Source organism: Hyla sarda, chromosome 8, assembly GCF_029499605.1.
Source record: "Hyla sarda isolate aHylSar1 chromosome 8, aHylSar1.hap1, whole genome shotgun sequence".
Taxonomy (NCBI): Eukaryota; Metazoa; Chordata; class Amphibia; order Anura; family Hylidae; genus Hyla; species Hyla sarda.
The window spans coordinates 96,784,992-96,802,503 of NC_079196.1; the positions used below are offsets into that span (position 1 = coordinate 96,784,992).

The 17,512-nt window shown below is 41.7% G+C and overlaps 1 protein-coding gene across 3 annotated transcripts in view; it reads right to left on the minus strand.

The window, feature by feature from the left end:
- The window catches only part of LOC130285071 (aldehyde oxidase 1-like), a 155,604-nt gene that overhangs the window by 126,238 nt on the left and 11,854 nt on the right, over positions 1 to 17,512 (minus strand). For all 3 annotated transcript variants that reach the window (XM_056536226.1, XM_056536227.1, XM_056536225.1), the window contains 2 exons: positions 9,863 to 9,959; positions 3,083 to 3,191 (listed from right to left, as the gene is read on the minus strand). In XM_056536226.1, the coding sequence (XP_056392201.1) occupies positions 3,083 to 3,191; positions 9,863 to 9,900 (147 nt within the window). In that variant the 5' untranslated portion in view covers positions 9,901 to 9,959. The remainder of the gene's footprint in view (positions 1 to 3,082; positions 3,192 to 9,862; positions 9,960 to 17,512) is intronic.

Genomic DNA, 17,512 nt, shown 5'->3' on the forward strand with positions numbered 1-17,512 from the left:
CCCCTGATAAGTATGTCAGGCAGAGTAGTGCCAGGATTTGCACAGAGGAGTGGCAGAGGCCTATATTCATCAGGTGCAGAGAGAGGTCACAGCAGAGTAGGGGTGTGTGGCAGCCGGAGTCGCAGCGAGAGGTCTGAGCTCCCGGTGTCAGCTAACAGTCGTGTCGCGACCAGCAGCCGTGATTGATCGGTTCACTTGGTCATCCACTTCATCCCAAGTGACATCTGACACCCCCAGTCAACAGTCGGTGGGTTCCTCAGACTCAACCCTCAGTTGGCATGGCCTTCATGCTGCTGCTGCCACCTCCAGGCTCTGTCATTGTGCTGCTCTATGGTCTCCTCATGCTAATGCTACCACCTCAAGGCTCTGTCATTGTGCTGCTCTATGGTCTCCTCATGCTGATTCTGCCACCTCCAGGCTCTCTCATTGTGCTGATATGAATACTGCAAAACATAATTAAGGTGCTGGTCCCCAGTTTTAGAAATTCTTTGCATTAGGGTCACTTTCAGAACTCCTGATACCACCTCCAGGCTGTGCCATTCAGCCACTATATGGTCTCCTCATGCTCCAGCCACCTCCAGCCTGTGCCATTCAGACACTATATGCTCTCCTCATGCTTCAGTCACCCCCAGGCTGTGGCATTCAGCCACTATATGGTCTCCTCATGCTTCAGCCACCCCAGGCTGTGCCAGACACTATATGGTCTCCCTATGCTGCCATAAACTCCAGGAAGTCATTCAGCCACTATATGGTCTCCTCATACTGATGCCACTTCCAGGCTCTGTCATTGTGCTGACATGTGACTCATTGTTAGATTTGGCCCTTTGTACCCACACTACACTAAACACTAAAACTTGGGAGTTAAAAGTTCAATTTCAAAATCTTAAATTTAAAATTCTTAAAATTTCAATGGTCTCCTCATGCTTCTGCCAACTCCAGGCTGTGCTATTCAGACACTATATGGTATCCTCATGCTTCAGCCACCTCCAGGCTTTGCCATTCATCCAATAGATGTTTTACTGATGCTTCAGCCACCTCCAGTCTGTGTCATTCAGCAACTACATGGTTTATTGATACTGCTGGGCCTATTACCTATATATGTTTATGGTAGCACTAGGTACCATACATCTTCAATGGAAATTTCAAAATTCATCTTTTAATCTTAGGGATTGTGAAGCCCTAGTGTCTACTCATGCTGCTGCCAACACCTCCAGGCTGTGCCATTCAGACACTTTATGGTCTCCTCGTGCTGCCAACACCTCCACGCTGTGTCATTCAGCCACTATATGGTCTCCTCATGCCGCCAATACCTCCACACTGTGTCATTCAGCCACTATATGGTCTCCTCATGCTGTCAACACCTCCATGCTGAGCCATTCAGCCACTATATGGTCTCCCATATACGAAAATTTGTATGCCAGTCTCACACAGTAGTATTAGAGCCTTCTTTAGACCACACAAGCTGGAAGCAGAGAGGGATGATCACTGTGATGTGTACTGTGAAAAAAAAAAAATATTCGTAATTACGAATATATAGTGCTATATTCGCGAATTCGCGAATATGCGACATTCGCGAATAAAATTTGCATTGCGAATATTCGCGAGCAACACTACTCGCAAGTCAGGATCTCTCCATGTCCCCTGGACAATATTAAGCAACAAATTTAGCAGTGAAGACAATTAGTTGTTAGCAGAAGTTCAACTCAGGCAGTGTTAGTAACCAGCTCCCCCCAGGAATGCGTACACTCCTCACCCGCGGAGCATGCTATGTCCCGACTCAACGACTCCAGCTGCTCCCCACGGCAATGATGCTGCGCTCCGCTCACTGCTCTCCTTCCGCGGCGGTCTCCCTCAAGCATGCTACAGGGCTGTTACGGCCTCACTCCTTCTCCGCCCGGACTGAGACCCAAGGAGTAGCCCCAAACAGTCACAGGATCCCCGGCAAGGGACACACAGGTACCGGGCGCCAGGGTTAACCATGTGGAGGATGCAGGATCATACCTGAGGTGGGGAGGGGTGGGGGGGGGACTGCCTCAGCTTCCTCCCATCATGCACCACCTATTAAAAAATCTTATTCCTTCCAGTACTTATCAGCTGCTGTATGCTACAGAGGAAGTTGAGTGGTTCTTTTCTGTCTGACTACAGTCCTCTCTGCTGACACCTCTGTCTGTGTCAGTAACTGTCCAGAGTAGGACCAAATCCCCAAAGCAAACCTCTCCTGCTCTGGGCAGTTCCTGACATGGACAGAGGTGTCAGCAGAGAGCACTGTGGTCAGACTGGAAAGAACTACACAACTTCTTCTGTAGTATACAACAGCTGATAAGTACTGGAAGTATTAAAAAAATGTTTATAGAATTAATTTGCAAATTTGTTAAACTTTCTTGCACCAGTTGGTTTAAAAAAATTGTTTTCTATTGGAGTACCCCTTTAATCCTTCCAGTACTTAGCTTCTGTATGCTCCACAGGCACTGTGACCCAACTGAAAAGAACTACACAACTTCCTGAGCAGCAGCTGATAAGTACTGGAAGGATTAATATTTTCAAATATAAATCTGTATCTGTATAACTTTCTGGCACCTGTTAATAAAAAAATAAAAAATAAAAGATTTCCACTGAGTACCCCTTTAAGCTTCAATCACGGTGCATATGTAACAAAAGCATGAAATAACACAGATGGCAGGGGCGTTCGGATGACCGCTTTGTACATCTGTGCGTACTTCCTCTTGCATGGTTAGCCATCTGTGTTAGTCCTCATCTTCAATCACAGTACATACATAAAAAAAGCAGGGGGTATCATTGGTTTTGGTGAGTCACTTTTCTATCTTTGCACCATACGTGCCATGTTGCTATTTGGAGCTGAGTACCGCCAATATAATGGGATATAGGTGCGGTCTTGTCCAGTTATCGTGACTGGGTGTGAATAGCAATGTGTTTGGTAGTGATGGAGCTTTCTCGCTATCTGTGCTGACTTGATGCATTTAGGTAGATGACTAGAGGATTTGCCCTTGGCTATACCAAATTTAGTGTCCTATTGTTATTATAACATTATGTACATCACATTATCAACAATAATCAAGTTTACCTGGACTGGGTGCAGCCTTGTGGCTGAATTTCCTATTCCTTCTGTTGTGGTGACTGCCATTCCATACAGGGAACAAATAGGAAGCAGGCATGCAGTAGCTGGGTAGTGTCTACCAGTTAGTAAAGGATTACGGAAAGAACAACATTTTTTTCTAAATAAAAGCTAAAAGAGATGTAAGCTAGGAAGCTATGTACACTGTATGATGTATTGTATTTTTCGCCATATAAGACGCTCCGGCATATAAGACGCACCTAATTTTATAGGATAAAAATCGAGAAAATAAAGATTCTGAACCAAATACAATGTAAATTATAGGACAGTGATCTTCAACCTGCGGACCTTCAGATGTTGTAAAACTACAACTCCCAGCATGCCCGGACAGCCGTTGGCTGTCCGGGCATGCTGGGAGTTGTAGTTTTGCAACATCTGGAGGTCCGCAGGTTGAAGACCACTGGTATAGGACGTGATGGCGACGAAGGAGAGCGGTGGCCATGCAGGGGATCCCGGGATGAAGCAGACACCGAGGAGGCAGGTAAGATCCCTCCCGGTGTCCTGTAAGCTGTTCGGGATTTCACCGCGGCGGTCCCGAACAGCCCAACTGAACTTCCGGGTTAGTGTTATTTTCGCTTCAGACGCGGCGGTCAGCTTTGATCGGCACGTCTGAATGGTTAATACAGGGCATCACCGTGATCGGTGATGTCCTATATTAGCCACGGGTCCCGGCCGTTGATGGCCACAGGGACTGCCGCGATAGGTGTGTATTCGCCTTATAAGACGCACCAACTTTCCCCCCCCCCCCAGTTTTGGGGAAGAAAAAGTGCATCTTATACGGCGAAAAATACAGTAACTTGTATTTTGGATTCAACTTTACTTTTCTAGAATTGTCAAACAAAAAAGGCATGGCAAATGATGTGTAAACATAGCATGCCAACCTTGATCATGCAAGATACGCAGACTGCCTTTGGGGTACGCAAATGGGACTTTTGGTTGTTGTTTCTTCCAACAACTGCAAAAAGAGGGAACAGTTTTGAACTCATTGGCAAAATCTTAATCAGCTGCCAATGTATCTGTGCTTGGATTGGCACGGGTCCCACTCAATTAGTTGACCTGAACATACTCAGCTAAACCGATTTTCTAATGTGAAGTAAAATTTGTCAAATATGTTTGGACTCAGTTGTCTTGGAGCATTGGGTTGCTAGTTCAGCATCAGCACGAATGGAGCCTGAATATTCTCCCCATGTTTGTGTGGGGTTCTAAAGAGTATTCTAGTTTAATCTACCACCACCCCCAAAAAATTTACTGAAACTCTTTAAAGTTGCAAATAGTCCATAGAGTTTATCTAAGAGAAAGGAAATGTTGACAGGTATAGGTGAATTGTTGAAAGGAGGGCTGATCTTGGATGGTTGGATGGTGTTCTGTGCAAGACTCATGTTATCTTCAACTTTTAGGGTGTATCCCCTACATTTTCATAAAGATTTTTCACAATAAAATAAAAAATAAATAAAAAAGACAGCCAGAGAGTCAGTATAAGAGCAAGTATACATGGGAAACATGGGGATCTTCGGCACTGAAACGAAGCGACATGACTTTTTAAAATCTTGTTTACGTCACTTCCATTAGGCCATTAGAGCAGTTTTTTAGCAGTGACACTGTGTTGTTTGGATGAGGTAATGTTTTTTTTTTATTTTTTTTAATCCTCATGTGAACATATCCATAGGGATGTGCTGCACTCTCTTGGCATATTCTGTCAAATTGGAGAATATGTCTAAGCTATTATCAGCAAGAGGAAGAAGTATAAGGGTAGCTTGACCACTGCAATAGTCTTGAGTGTGGTCAAGTGTATACAGCTAAATGCTGTTGATCAGCACCTGCAGCATGAAAACACAGCAAACTGCTTTGCCACACATTAAGAGATCTTATCAGTTTTCAGATAAAAAGGATATTTATGTAGAAAACACAATGCATTGTTTGTTTGGCTTTCTGCATTGTGCCCTTTAGTTTTGGGGACATTCCAACATTGAAATGTTGCGTTAAAGGAACCAAGTGGTGTTGTAGATCAGATCAAGGTGGTCAATGGCAAATTGGCTGTTACTACACAAATAAGGTAAACAGATGGGCATAATTTCCGTGGCCATTAAAGGGGTTCTCTGGCAATAGCATGTTTTTCTTTTTTTTGTTATTTATTTTTGTAAGATGCCCAGGCAGTCCCTCATAAAAATAAATAAACCTTTACTCACCTCACACGCTCCCCTGGTATCACTGTTGCAGTCTCCAGTGCTATCCTCTTCCTGGTGCTGGCAGTCAATCACAGTGCTGCTCAGCAAATCGCTGCCCATAGCAATGTCCTGCCTTGGCCCAGGCCCAGGAAGATGATTTAATTGGGGACTGCAGCAGCAATACCGGTGGAGAGCAGGGTGCAAATAAAGCTAAGCTTCCACTTGTTTTTTCCCCTACCAGCAAAAACACCCGAAAAAAAGTCAGAAAAACTGTTTTTTTTCTGCGCTTTGGCAGTTTTTCTGGCATTTTTGCTGGTCTGTGGAAACAGCCCATTTTTTACCATGTCACAGTTTTTCACTTTCTTTAGGGTATCACTCTGTGGGTTGGATGCAGAGCGCCTGGCCTACGAAGTATAAGGAGGTAAGTAGTGATGAATAGCATGTACCCATGTATACTGTACACTATACAGGAGCTGGGAATCTCATCACTATACGGATGGGACTACCTGCTCTTATAGCCCCGTTGGGGGCTAATCAGTATAGCCAGCCATTTATAGATGGCTTTATATTCAGAAGCAGCCTTTCACTTATCCCATCCTGGCTTCTTCTCCAGCCTGGTCCATGGAGCTTCGCCCCCTAGTAATGGTGCCATTAGAGCCAGAGCTACAGCCAGGAGTGGGAAGTGTAAGGCTCTGTTCACATTGTACATTTTGCATAATGTGAACAGACCCTTTTGGCAGACAGGGAGACTCCAACTGTTGCTAAACTACAACTCCTAGCATGCCCGGACAGCCAAAGCACCCCATTTTTAGTTCTTTTCTTCTCATTTCTGATCCGTGTATGCAAAGGACTATGTTGGGTTCTGTGACTACGTCAATGACCAGAATTTTTCTTTCTCTTTCAATAAAATGGCTAACAAGGGTTGTGGGGTAGTGGTATTTTAAATCCTTTTTATTTTAATTAAATTTTCAGGCTTTGTAGTGGAAGCTGTATTATAGATGGAATTCAACTAAATGCAACTAACCCGGGGCTTAGCAGTAGCCCCAAAAACAGCTAGCGCCAATCCCCAAATATTACCTCAGTAACCACCGCCACAGGAGTGCTGGGAAGAGCCAGTACCAACAGGCCTGGAGCATCAGATATAGCAATCCCTGGCCTAGGCTGTAACAGGCTGGCATTATTTAAGCTGGGGAAGGCCTGCAACAATGGTCCTTTCCCACCATTTTTTTTAGTTATTTAGTTATTAAATATGGTACTACGTTGGAAAAAAAAAAATTTTCTTCAAATCAACTGGTGCCAGAAAGTTATACAGATTAGTAAATTACTTAGCTGCTGTATGCTCCACAGGAAGTGATTTTCTTTTAGAATTTTTTTCTGTCTGACCCCAGTGCTCTTTGCTGACACCTCTGTCCATGTCAGGAACTCTCTGGAGCAGGAGAGGTTTTCTCTGGGGATTTGCTCCTACTCTGCACAGTTCCTGACATGGACAGAGGTGTCAGCAGAGAGCACTGTGGTCAGACAGAAAAGAACTATACAACTTCCTCTGGAGCATACAGCAGCTGATAAGTACACGAATGATTAAGATTTTTTTAGTAGAAGTAATTTACAAATCTAATTAACCTACTGGAACCAGTTGATTTGATTTTTTTTTTTTCCCACTGAAGTACCCCCCATCATTTGTTCTCAGCCACAATGCAACTTCAGGCCTGGCCGGAACTGAAGCTAGGATGGAGTAAGTGAAGCTTGGCTTCTGTATACAGTCTATACAGCCATCTATAGATGGCAGGATATACTGTATAGACCCCAAACCGTAAATCCACACTGCTCTGCAGTGCTGGTTAACTCTTTCCTTGCTGGGCTGATACATAGCACTCAGCCCAGCAAGGAGTTAAAGTGAACCAGCAATGCATACACATCACAGGTTGACTGAAAATTCTTGCTGGGCAGAAGAAATATGACGTATATCTACTGATCAGCATCAGCTGTGCTCCCTTTGTATGGTCACAGGCACAGCTGAGTCCAGATCTCTGTAGGGAGATTCCTGAGCTGCACTATGTTGAATGCAGAAGGAAGTAGTGATGCTATGCATCACTACCTCCCTCCAAGGATGCTTAAACTGACATTTTTGCTTACAAAAACGCCACAGTGTCCACATGCTGCGATTTGGCAAATCTAAAACTCCTGAGAAAATATAGATAATTGGTTTTCTCAACCCAAAAAATGATAAAGATATCCCTTGGTGAGAGTAAATAGTATATAGCATAAGCGAAAGATCACCAATAAGGCTTAGATATCAAATCTTAATTTAATTAGTTAATAAAATTGTTATCAAAAAGTGTTAACTAATAATGGGAAGGGGGTGAGGGTACAGGTGAGTGCCTACACTCAGAGCCCTACCTATCTAGGGGGGGCTCCTAAACTAAGTGTGGATAGGAATAGGGAGCATAGAGACAATACATACAGATAAGTTAGCCTCTTCTACCAACGCGTTTCGCCTAATGTAGATACATAGGCTCATCAGGGGACAAGAGGACAACAAATATATACAACGATAATAAAATATTAGTACATTAAAGCATTAGTGGGTTAACACTTAGATAATGAACGATTAACATAGGCCAGATACATTCAGATAGGTAGAGATAGGTAAAAATTGGTCTCAGTGGTCAGGGACAGTCAAACTTGAATAGATGTCATGATAGCGTCAGTATCTAAATGTCAAGGTATAGATGAACAGAGACATTTAGAAATGGGATATAAGACAAAGAATCAGACATAAACGATGTGTAAAAATGTCATATACAGGTTAAAGTGATAGTAAAGAAATAATCTTCAGAGTATTTCTAGGTTCACTCCATGTAATATTTCATGCACAGTTGTTAATATGTGGTGGGCGCCATGATCAATAGAAAATGGTGATAGACCAAAGAGCAACGTTAGGTCCTGATACGGAGACCTGTGCATGTTAGATATCCCATATAGACCAGATTCGATTGGTTCCAGATCTAAATTGATGACTGTCCACAGCCAATAGATAGAGTCAGCGTGTAAATAGATAGAGTCAGGCCCATCAGCCCGAGGTGAATCCCAGGTAGCTTATTAGATGAAGGTATGATGTCTGCTACCGAGGATGGAGCACCAGCACCAGTCCCTGACCACTGAGACCAATTTTTACCTATCTCTACCTATCTGAATGTATCTGGCCTATGTTAATCGTTCATTATCTAAGTGTTAACCCACTAATGCTTTAATGTACTAATATCTTATTATCGTTGTATATATTTGTTGTCCTCTTGTCCCCTGATGAGCCTATGTATCTACATTAGGCGAAACGCGTTGGTAGAAGAGGCTAACTTATCTGTATGTATTGTAGGGCTCTGAGTGTAGGCACTCACCTGTACCCTCACCCCCTTCCCATTATTAGTTAACACTTTTTGATAACAATTTTATTAACTAATTAAATTAAGATTTGATATCTAAGCCTTATTGGTGATCTTTCGATTTGGCAAATCTGCCAGATCGCAGCAAAACGCCAAGGTCGGGGGAAAAGAAGGCCAAACCTAAAAATGCTTAGGGAGTTTAATGTTTTGCATTTCCCTATTGGACTCCCTGCTAACATCTGACAGCTGCATTTATTTTTTTTTTTGCCATTTAAAGCATAAAAGATAAGAATAAAACAAACAATTTTGCCATGCCACAAGTTTTGATTGGTTGCGGTCTGGGTGTTCAGACTATCTACTGAACGCTAAATAGAACCAAGATAAGCACGTGGCTGACCATTTCACCAAATTTTATGTTCTCATCCATTGTAAGTCTATGGAGTGTGGCTCCTGCAACAAGACAGAGCATGAAGAAGGAGTAAAGCTATGATCTCAAAGGGGTACTCCGGGGGAATTTTTATTATTATTTTTTAAATCAACTGGTGCCAGAAAGTTAAAACAGATTTGTAAATTACTTCTATTAAAAAATCTTAATCCTTCCAGTATTTATCAGCTGCTGTATGTTCCAAGTTCTTTTCTTTTTGAAATTCAAAAAGAAAATAACTTCCTCTGGAACATACAGCAGGTGATGGAAAGGATTAAGATTTTTAAATAGAAGTAATTTACAAATCTCTGTAACTTTCTGGCACCAGTTGATGTAAAAAAAAAAAATATATGTTTTCCAGTGGAGTACCCCTTTAAAGTGTCCCGGTTTAAAAAAAAAAAAAAGATGTTGATGAACTTGTCAAAAATGTTAAAAGTTTTGATCAAACAGGGTCTCCGTACTGAGATCTCGACAATCATTAGAATGGGTGGGGAAAGCATGCGGTAGTGCACTTCACTCTCCGGCTTGTAGCAATCTATATACTGCCCTATTATAAGTCCATCTGATCAAAACTTTTGGCACGTCTCTAAAACGACAAAAATTATTATTTTTTTTTGCAATGAATTTACTTTGCATGAAAAACAAAAATAATTTTTGTTTGAGCTACAATCCTATACTTTGTTTATCTTTAAGGTAATGGAATTAAATGTCACTTACTTTATAAATGTCATAGTTGTCTCATGAGGTTATAGAAGGATACAGGATTCTCTTAGACACTGGATGAACGGTTGACACCATGACTGTGCATGCACCACAGCCACCACCTCCGCAGCCATATTTCGTACCAGTAAGCCGCACTGATTTTGACAAAGTTAAGGCAAACATATAAATTTAAGGCATCGTATTAACCAATATGTTAACAGCATGTGGTCATATTTCATGAAAATTTAAGCAAGCCATAGAAAGTATAATAGAACTAGTACAATACAGAGATGAAGATAAATTCTCTATAGATATTCAGTAAAACCAAGACTCTTATGTGATCTGCTAAACCATTTTCTCTTGTTCTTAAACTGCCCACAGGGATTACATAGCAGTTAGCCAAAATATCTTGCTGACCAAAATAAAGGAGGATTTCTATGGTTTGCAGCTCTTCCTCAAGTTTTGAGGGGTTTGTCAACTTATTAGTCTTATTGGGCAGACTGAAAACGGCAAGATTCCAGGATTTTAAAATATGCCATAAATAGTAATGTCAAAATAGAAATATCACCAAAAATATGTTTAGCAAACACTATAATTAAAGAATAGATTATTTTCTTAAAGCGGTTCTCCCTTGTTTATACTGTTTTTTGTTATTATGTTTGTGTGTCATGTGTGTATAAGTATGTTTTTTTTTTTATGTGTGTTGAGATTATGTATATATGTTTTTTCTTACCTTTTGTGAAGATCCGGAAGCTGGTCCCTTTTTCTTCCAGTGGCTTGCTGCCTCCGCCATGTTGTGTTCGGTATGTGGGATGTCGGGGGGTGTGTTCTTGCTTCTGTCCTTCCTATCTTCTGATGTCCGAGGCGAATCTTTTCTTCCTGTTTCTTCCGTGGCTCAGCGATGAATCCTCGGCCTCTTCCAGCGCATGCGCAGGTAGTTTGTTTGTTTTGTTTACCAATAAAGTTTTTTTGTCTAATTGACAAACTGTCTGCGCATGTGCCGGAAGAGGCCGCAGATTCGTCGCTGAGCCACGGCAGATGTCCAGCATTAACTCTTTAGATGCGGCGATCAAAGTTGATCGCTACGTCTAAAGTGAAAGTAAAAGCTTCCCGGCAGCTCAGTTGGGCTGATCGGGACCATTGCAGTAAAATGGTGATGTCCCGATAAGCTAGAATGCAGCAGGAGGGAGCCTTACCTTCCTCCTGTGTGTCCGGTCGACAATTGATTGCTCCAAGCCTGAAATCCAGGCTTGAGCAATCAACCGCAGATCACACTGATCAATGCAATGCAATGGCATTGATCAGTGTATTGAATCAATGTACTGTATATTATAGTCCCCTATGGAGGCTATAGCATTGCAAAAAAAGTGAAAAAAAATTATAAAAGATGATTTAACCCATTCCCTAAGAAAAGGTTTAATCACTCCCCTTTTCCCATAAAAAAATTAATAAAAATAAACAGTGTAAACAAAAATAAAAACAAACATATATATGGTATCGCCGCGTGTGTAAATGTCCAAACTATAAAAATATATAGTTAATTAAACCACACGGTCAATGACGTACGCGCAAAAAAATCCCAAAGTCTAAAACAGCGTATTTTTTGGTCACTTTTTATATAATAAAAAAATTTATAAAAAGCGATCAAAAAGTCAGATCAAAACCAAACTAGTACCGATTAAAACTTCAGATCACAGCGCAAAAAATGAGCCCTCATACCGCCACATACATGGAAAATTAAAAAAGTTATAGGGGTCAGAAGATGACAATTTAAAACATATAAATTTTCCTGCATGTAGTCATGATTTTTTCCAGAACTAATACAAAATCAAACCTATATAAGTAGGGTATCATTTTAATCGTACAGACCTACAGAATAAAGATAAGATTTCATTTTTACCGAAAAATGTACTGCGTAGAAACAGAAGCCCGTTTCACTGTAGATTTTTTGGTAAAATGACTGATGTCATTACAAAGTAGAATTGGTGGTGCAAAAAAAATAAGCCATCATATGGATTTTTAGGTGCAAAATTGAAAGGGATATGATTTTTAAAAGGTAAGGAGGAAAAAATGAAAATGGAAAAAACGCTATGTCCTTAAGGGGTTAAAGACACCTAGAAAAATTATTGTTTAAAATAACACATTAAGAGGATAGACCTTATTTCATGCGTTTTTAAGTGTCACTATAATGCATGCTTTAGTGACATTGTTACTTGCAATAGAATTGGATTCAATCCAATACATGATTATATTTAAGTGACAATGTAACTTGGACTGTATCCACCTTTTCCAGCCCACCAGAGTGCCTGAAAGCTGAACTAATTTATGCAGGCGAAAGTCAGCAACCACCGAGCCGTGAGGTTCGTGACGAATCGAATTACTGTAACTTCGCTCATCTCTAAATGCCACCACACACATAATCCTCTATTATATGCTTTTGTGTTGTATTTAAGACATTGCTGGTTTAAGCCACACAATATAAAAAGGTCTTGTAACTTACTAATGGCCCCATTCACACATCATTTTTGTTGTACATTGCTAGTATATGTCAGGATACTGGCAAAAAGGTATGCCGAATTCCCACCATACCTGTCAGGATCCGGACTGGTATGCAGCGAGGACACTGGTGGTGGATGCTCTGTGTCAGTGAGGGATTGGCGTGGACCGTACCGGAGGACCGGTTCTAAGTTGCTACTGGTTTTCACCAGAGCCCGCCGCAAAGCGGGATGGTCTTGCTGTGGCGGTAGCAACCAGGTCGTGTCCACCGGTAGCGGCTCAACCTCACTGACTGCTGAGACTGGCGTGGTACAGGAGGACTAGACAGAGGCAAGGTCAGACGTAGCAGAAGGTCAGGGGAGGCGGCAAAGGTTCGTAGTCAAGGGCAACGGCAGAAGGTCTGGAAACACTGGTAATGGACACACACAAGAACGCTTTCACTAGGCACAAGGCAACAAGATCCGGCCAGGACAGGAAGGGGAAGTGGGTTTAAATAGGCAAGGTACAGGGGCAGGTACTGATTGGGCCAGGCGCCAATCAATGGCGCACTGGCCCTTTAAATCTCAGAGAGCCGGCGCGCGCCCTAGAGAGCGGGGCCGCGCGCGCCGGGACTGAGCAGACAGAGGACGGGGCAGGTGAGGAGATTGGGGTGCGACCCGCTACGCAGATCGCATCACCGCCGGCAGTGACAGTGCAGTGCTGCTGGTCAGCGGGTCTGACCGGGGCGTTGCAGAGAGGAGAACGCCGTGAGCGCTCCGGGGAGGAGAAGGGACCCGGAGCGCTCGGTGTAACAATACCCCTTCTCTTCAGTCCCTTGAATGAACTTGATGGGCATATGTCTTTTTTCAACCATACTAACTATGTAACTGTGAATTATCATGGCATTCTTGCAGCAGGCCTTTTGAGTTTGAGGCATACCTGTCAGATCCCACAAAAAAAAAAAAAAATAAATTAACCTTATCCGGACCATGTGCATCTCATTTGTATGCCTCAATCACCTATATTTATTTTAAAAATCCCTATTTTCATTAGCTCACAGTGTTAGAAATCCTCTCAGGGGAAGGGGGAGGTCCCTCCCTTGTGGTAATGGGAGGTGATTGGTGCATCTGCTCATGCAGCCTTCTCCATAAATATATTAAAATATAAAGGGGTTTCTCCAAGCCACACACAACATACCGTATATACTCGAGTATTAGCGATTCCGAATATAAGCCGAGGCCCCTAATTTCACCCCAAAAACCTAGGAAAACTTATTGACTTGAGTATAAGCCTAGGGTGGGAAATACATCATCCCCCCTGTCATCATCCCCTCTCCCCTGTCATCATCCATCATCCTCCCACTCCTGTAATCATCCAGACCCCCTGTCCATATCACCCCCTGTCTATAGCACCCCCTGTCAATATCCCCTGTCATCATCCAGACCCCCTGTTAATATCCCCCCTGTCCATATCACCCCCTGTCATCATCCAGACCCCCCTTTCATTTTCTTCTCACCTCCCCAGTTGTTGCTCTAGTAGCTGCAGGGACTGTCCAGTGAGGGTGAGCCGGGCCGTCCATCTTCATTGCAGGGACCGTCCGCATTCTGGTGGGAGGGTGAGCCGGTATGGGCCATCCATCTTCACCGGGAGGCCTTCTTCTCTGCTCCGGGCCATCCTCGGACTAGTGACGCTGCATTGACGCCACCACGCAGGGATGTCCGTGCGCAGCAGACGTCTGTGTGCAGGGACGCCCCTGACGTCATATGTCTGCCCAGCATGGACATCCTTGCGAGGCAGCGTCAATGCAGCATCACTAGTCTGGGGACGGTCTGGAGCGGAGAAGAGTGCCTCCCGGTTAAGATGGATGGCACGGACCAGCTCACCCTTCCCACCGGAATGCAGATGGTCCCTGCAGTGAAGATGGACGGCCCGGAGCGTAGAAGAGTGCCTCCCGGTTAAGATGGACGGCCTGGACCAGCTCACCCTCCCCACCAGAATACGGATGGTTCCTGCAGTGAAGATGGACAGCCCGGACCACCCCACCCCCCACCAGTATGCCTCAAAAAATAAAGATTTTCCTTTGTAGCAAACAGATGCTAAAAAGTACTAAAAGGATTAAGATTTTTTAATAGAAGTAATTTACAAATCTGTTTAACTTTCTGGCACCAGTTCATTTAAAAGAAAAAAAATCATTTTTGGAATAAAGCCATGCGTCATGGTGATTTGGCACAATTCCTGCTTTGCCTCTGAGTTATTGAGGAATTAGAGAGAGTGACAGTAGCATTGATTCCCATAGCACAAACACATGCTTGTATATATAATTTATACTCTTGAATACATACATAGACAGACATGCACACATAAATACCAATATGGTCAAATATTTAAAAACTTATCAACAACATTTTTTAATTGAACATTTAGTAATATGAACATTTTACGTTTTTAAATGTTTAAAAAAAAAATAAAAACACATCTGAGTGACACAGGTCACCTTTACCCCTAATCCATTCTGTGAGAGATCTACCAGAGGTAAGGTTAATATAAACACTTTCCTCCGTACCCCCCATATAGTAGTAGACCCCTCACACTGCCCCCTTATAGTATAAGGCACCCTCAGATGTCTTATGATAAAAAGTCAGAATTTTTTTAATATTTGAAAAGCTTTTAGTAGGAGTATGACATTTTTTACATATAACAGACTGAATATCGATGGCTTGGTTTATTATTATTTTATGCAATGATCTAAGGCGCTTATTATAAAAGAACTCATAATATGAGAAAAATCATTCAGGCTTCCTTAAAGGGGGTTATCCAGGAATAGGAAAATAACAAATTTCTTTCAAATACTGCTCCCTGTCTGTCTCCAGGTTAGGTGTGGTTCTGTAGGTCAGTTCAGAGGAAAAAAATATATATATACGGAATTAAAACCCACAAAGAAAACTACTCCACTCTTTGTAAATCAGGGCCATTGTTGTTCTGCAATTATTTTTGATCAGGTGTGATTCTTTCTTAATGTGAGTCAAGGATTTCTATTAAGAAATTAGGGGGGGGGGGGGGAATGGCAGAACAAACACCCACATATGTTTTATTTTCCAATGGATCTCTCTGAAAGGAACAAAAAAAATAACAATTTTCATTTAAAAAGTTGTTCCTCCTCTTTGCCTTTTAATAGCCATAAACTTTTTTATCCCCCCCTTCTAAAAATGTATGTTAATCACAATGCTGTCTAACTGACATGTTATCTTAATTCTTAAGGCCATTATGATTATGATACCTAATTTTTTTTTTATCAGTATTCAATTGCCATGGATTGGAATTTGTGATCACTTTTTATTCAATGTTTTCTAGGATTAAAAAAAATAATAATAATTCCAGAATTTGGAGTTTTTCAAAAAATGAAACTAAGATTTTTAAATAAATATTTTAAAAGCATTTAAAAAAAAAATGTCATACTTTTAGTCCCCCTTCTCTTGTATGAGAAAGTTTTGGCGCTGCATTGATCCATTCAATAAGGGATCTGCTAATGCACCTATGGCAGACTGTTGAAAGAGATCAATTACAGCAAGCATTGAGGACAAAGGATTCAATCCAAACTCGGAATCACCAGTGACGTGCACTAAATGCTATTTAAATTCCAAGGTCAGCTTTGACAGCGGCATTTAAACAGTTATTAGCTGACAAGAAGGAGGGCGGCCTGGGCTCTGACCAACACATTTTGTGACAGGCCTGATCTTATGTTATCTACATAATAGTGACAACTTTATTGTAATTCTGCCTGTAATGACGAGGATACTGCTGGAAAGTGATCTGTACAGAGCAGGAACTGGTGCCAGAAAGTTTAGCAGATTTGTAAATTACTTCTATCACAAAATCTTAATCCTTCCAGCAGAGACGTGCACAGACATTTTGGAGGGCAGGGGCTCAAATAAAAAAGGCACTATAAAAAATAGCATATTTTTTATAATAACATTTTTTTTTATAAAAAGCGGTCAAAACAAAAATGATACCGATAAAAACTTCAGATCACAGCGCAAAAAATGAGCCCTCATACCGCCCTATGTGCCGAAAAATAAAAAAACTTATAGGGGTCAGAAGATGACAATTTTAAACACGAATTTTGGTGCATGTAGATATAATTCTTTTAAAGTAGAAAAATAAAACCTATATAAATTAGGTATCCTTGTAACCGTATTGACCTACAGAATAAAGATAGTGTCATTTTTACCGAAAAGTGCACTGTGTAGAATCAGAAGCCCCCAAAAGTTACAAAATTGCTGTTTTGTTTTTACTTTTGCCCCACAAATATTTTTCTGGTTTTGCCATAGAGTTTGTGGTGAAATGATTGAAGTCATTACAAAGTACGATTTCTGATGCAAAAAACAAGCCCTTATATGGGTATATAGGTGGAAAATGGAAAACGTCATGATTTTTAGAATGTGAAGAGGAAAAGACGAACGTGAAAAAAAAATTACTTCTGTAGTTCTATTCTTCTTTTATTTTGTTCTAGGAATGTTTGATTCAGAGTTTCCCAACCAGGGTGTCTTCGGCTGTTGCAAGTTTTGCAACAGCTGGAGACACCCTGGTTGGGAAACACTGGTTTGGTTATAGGCCATTATATGCTTGATCTCCTCAAAATCATACACCCCCCCCCCGCCTCCTCCCAAACATAGCTCAACTACAACCACCAGTATGTAAAGGAACATAGCTCTACTTCAACCACCAGTATGTAAAGGAACATAGCTCTACTACAACCACCAGTAGTGTGTCCCTGGTGTAGGGTGATAGGAGTCCCACATCCCTGAATATAAATATGTGTGTGTGTGTGTGTGTGTGTGTGCGTTTCCCAACCAGAGTGATTTCAGCAGTTGCAACAGCTGGAGGCACTCTGGTTGTGAGACATTGATAAATACACACACATGCATAAATCAGTGTTTCACTACCAGGGTGACTCTAGCTGTTGCAAAACTACAACTCCCAGCATGGCCAGACAGTCAATACAGCTGTTTGGGAAACACTGATTACAGACAAATATAAAAACTTATATACACAAACATTAGTGTACTTCAGGGGCGCCATGCGATTTGTGACCAACACTGCAATAAGTGCTGCATCAATCCTGGGCCTTGTTGGCCTAGTGACAGATACAGCACTGCATATAACATACATAAAATACTATATATATACACACTTACATACACATACTCACACATATACCATACATGTGTATATA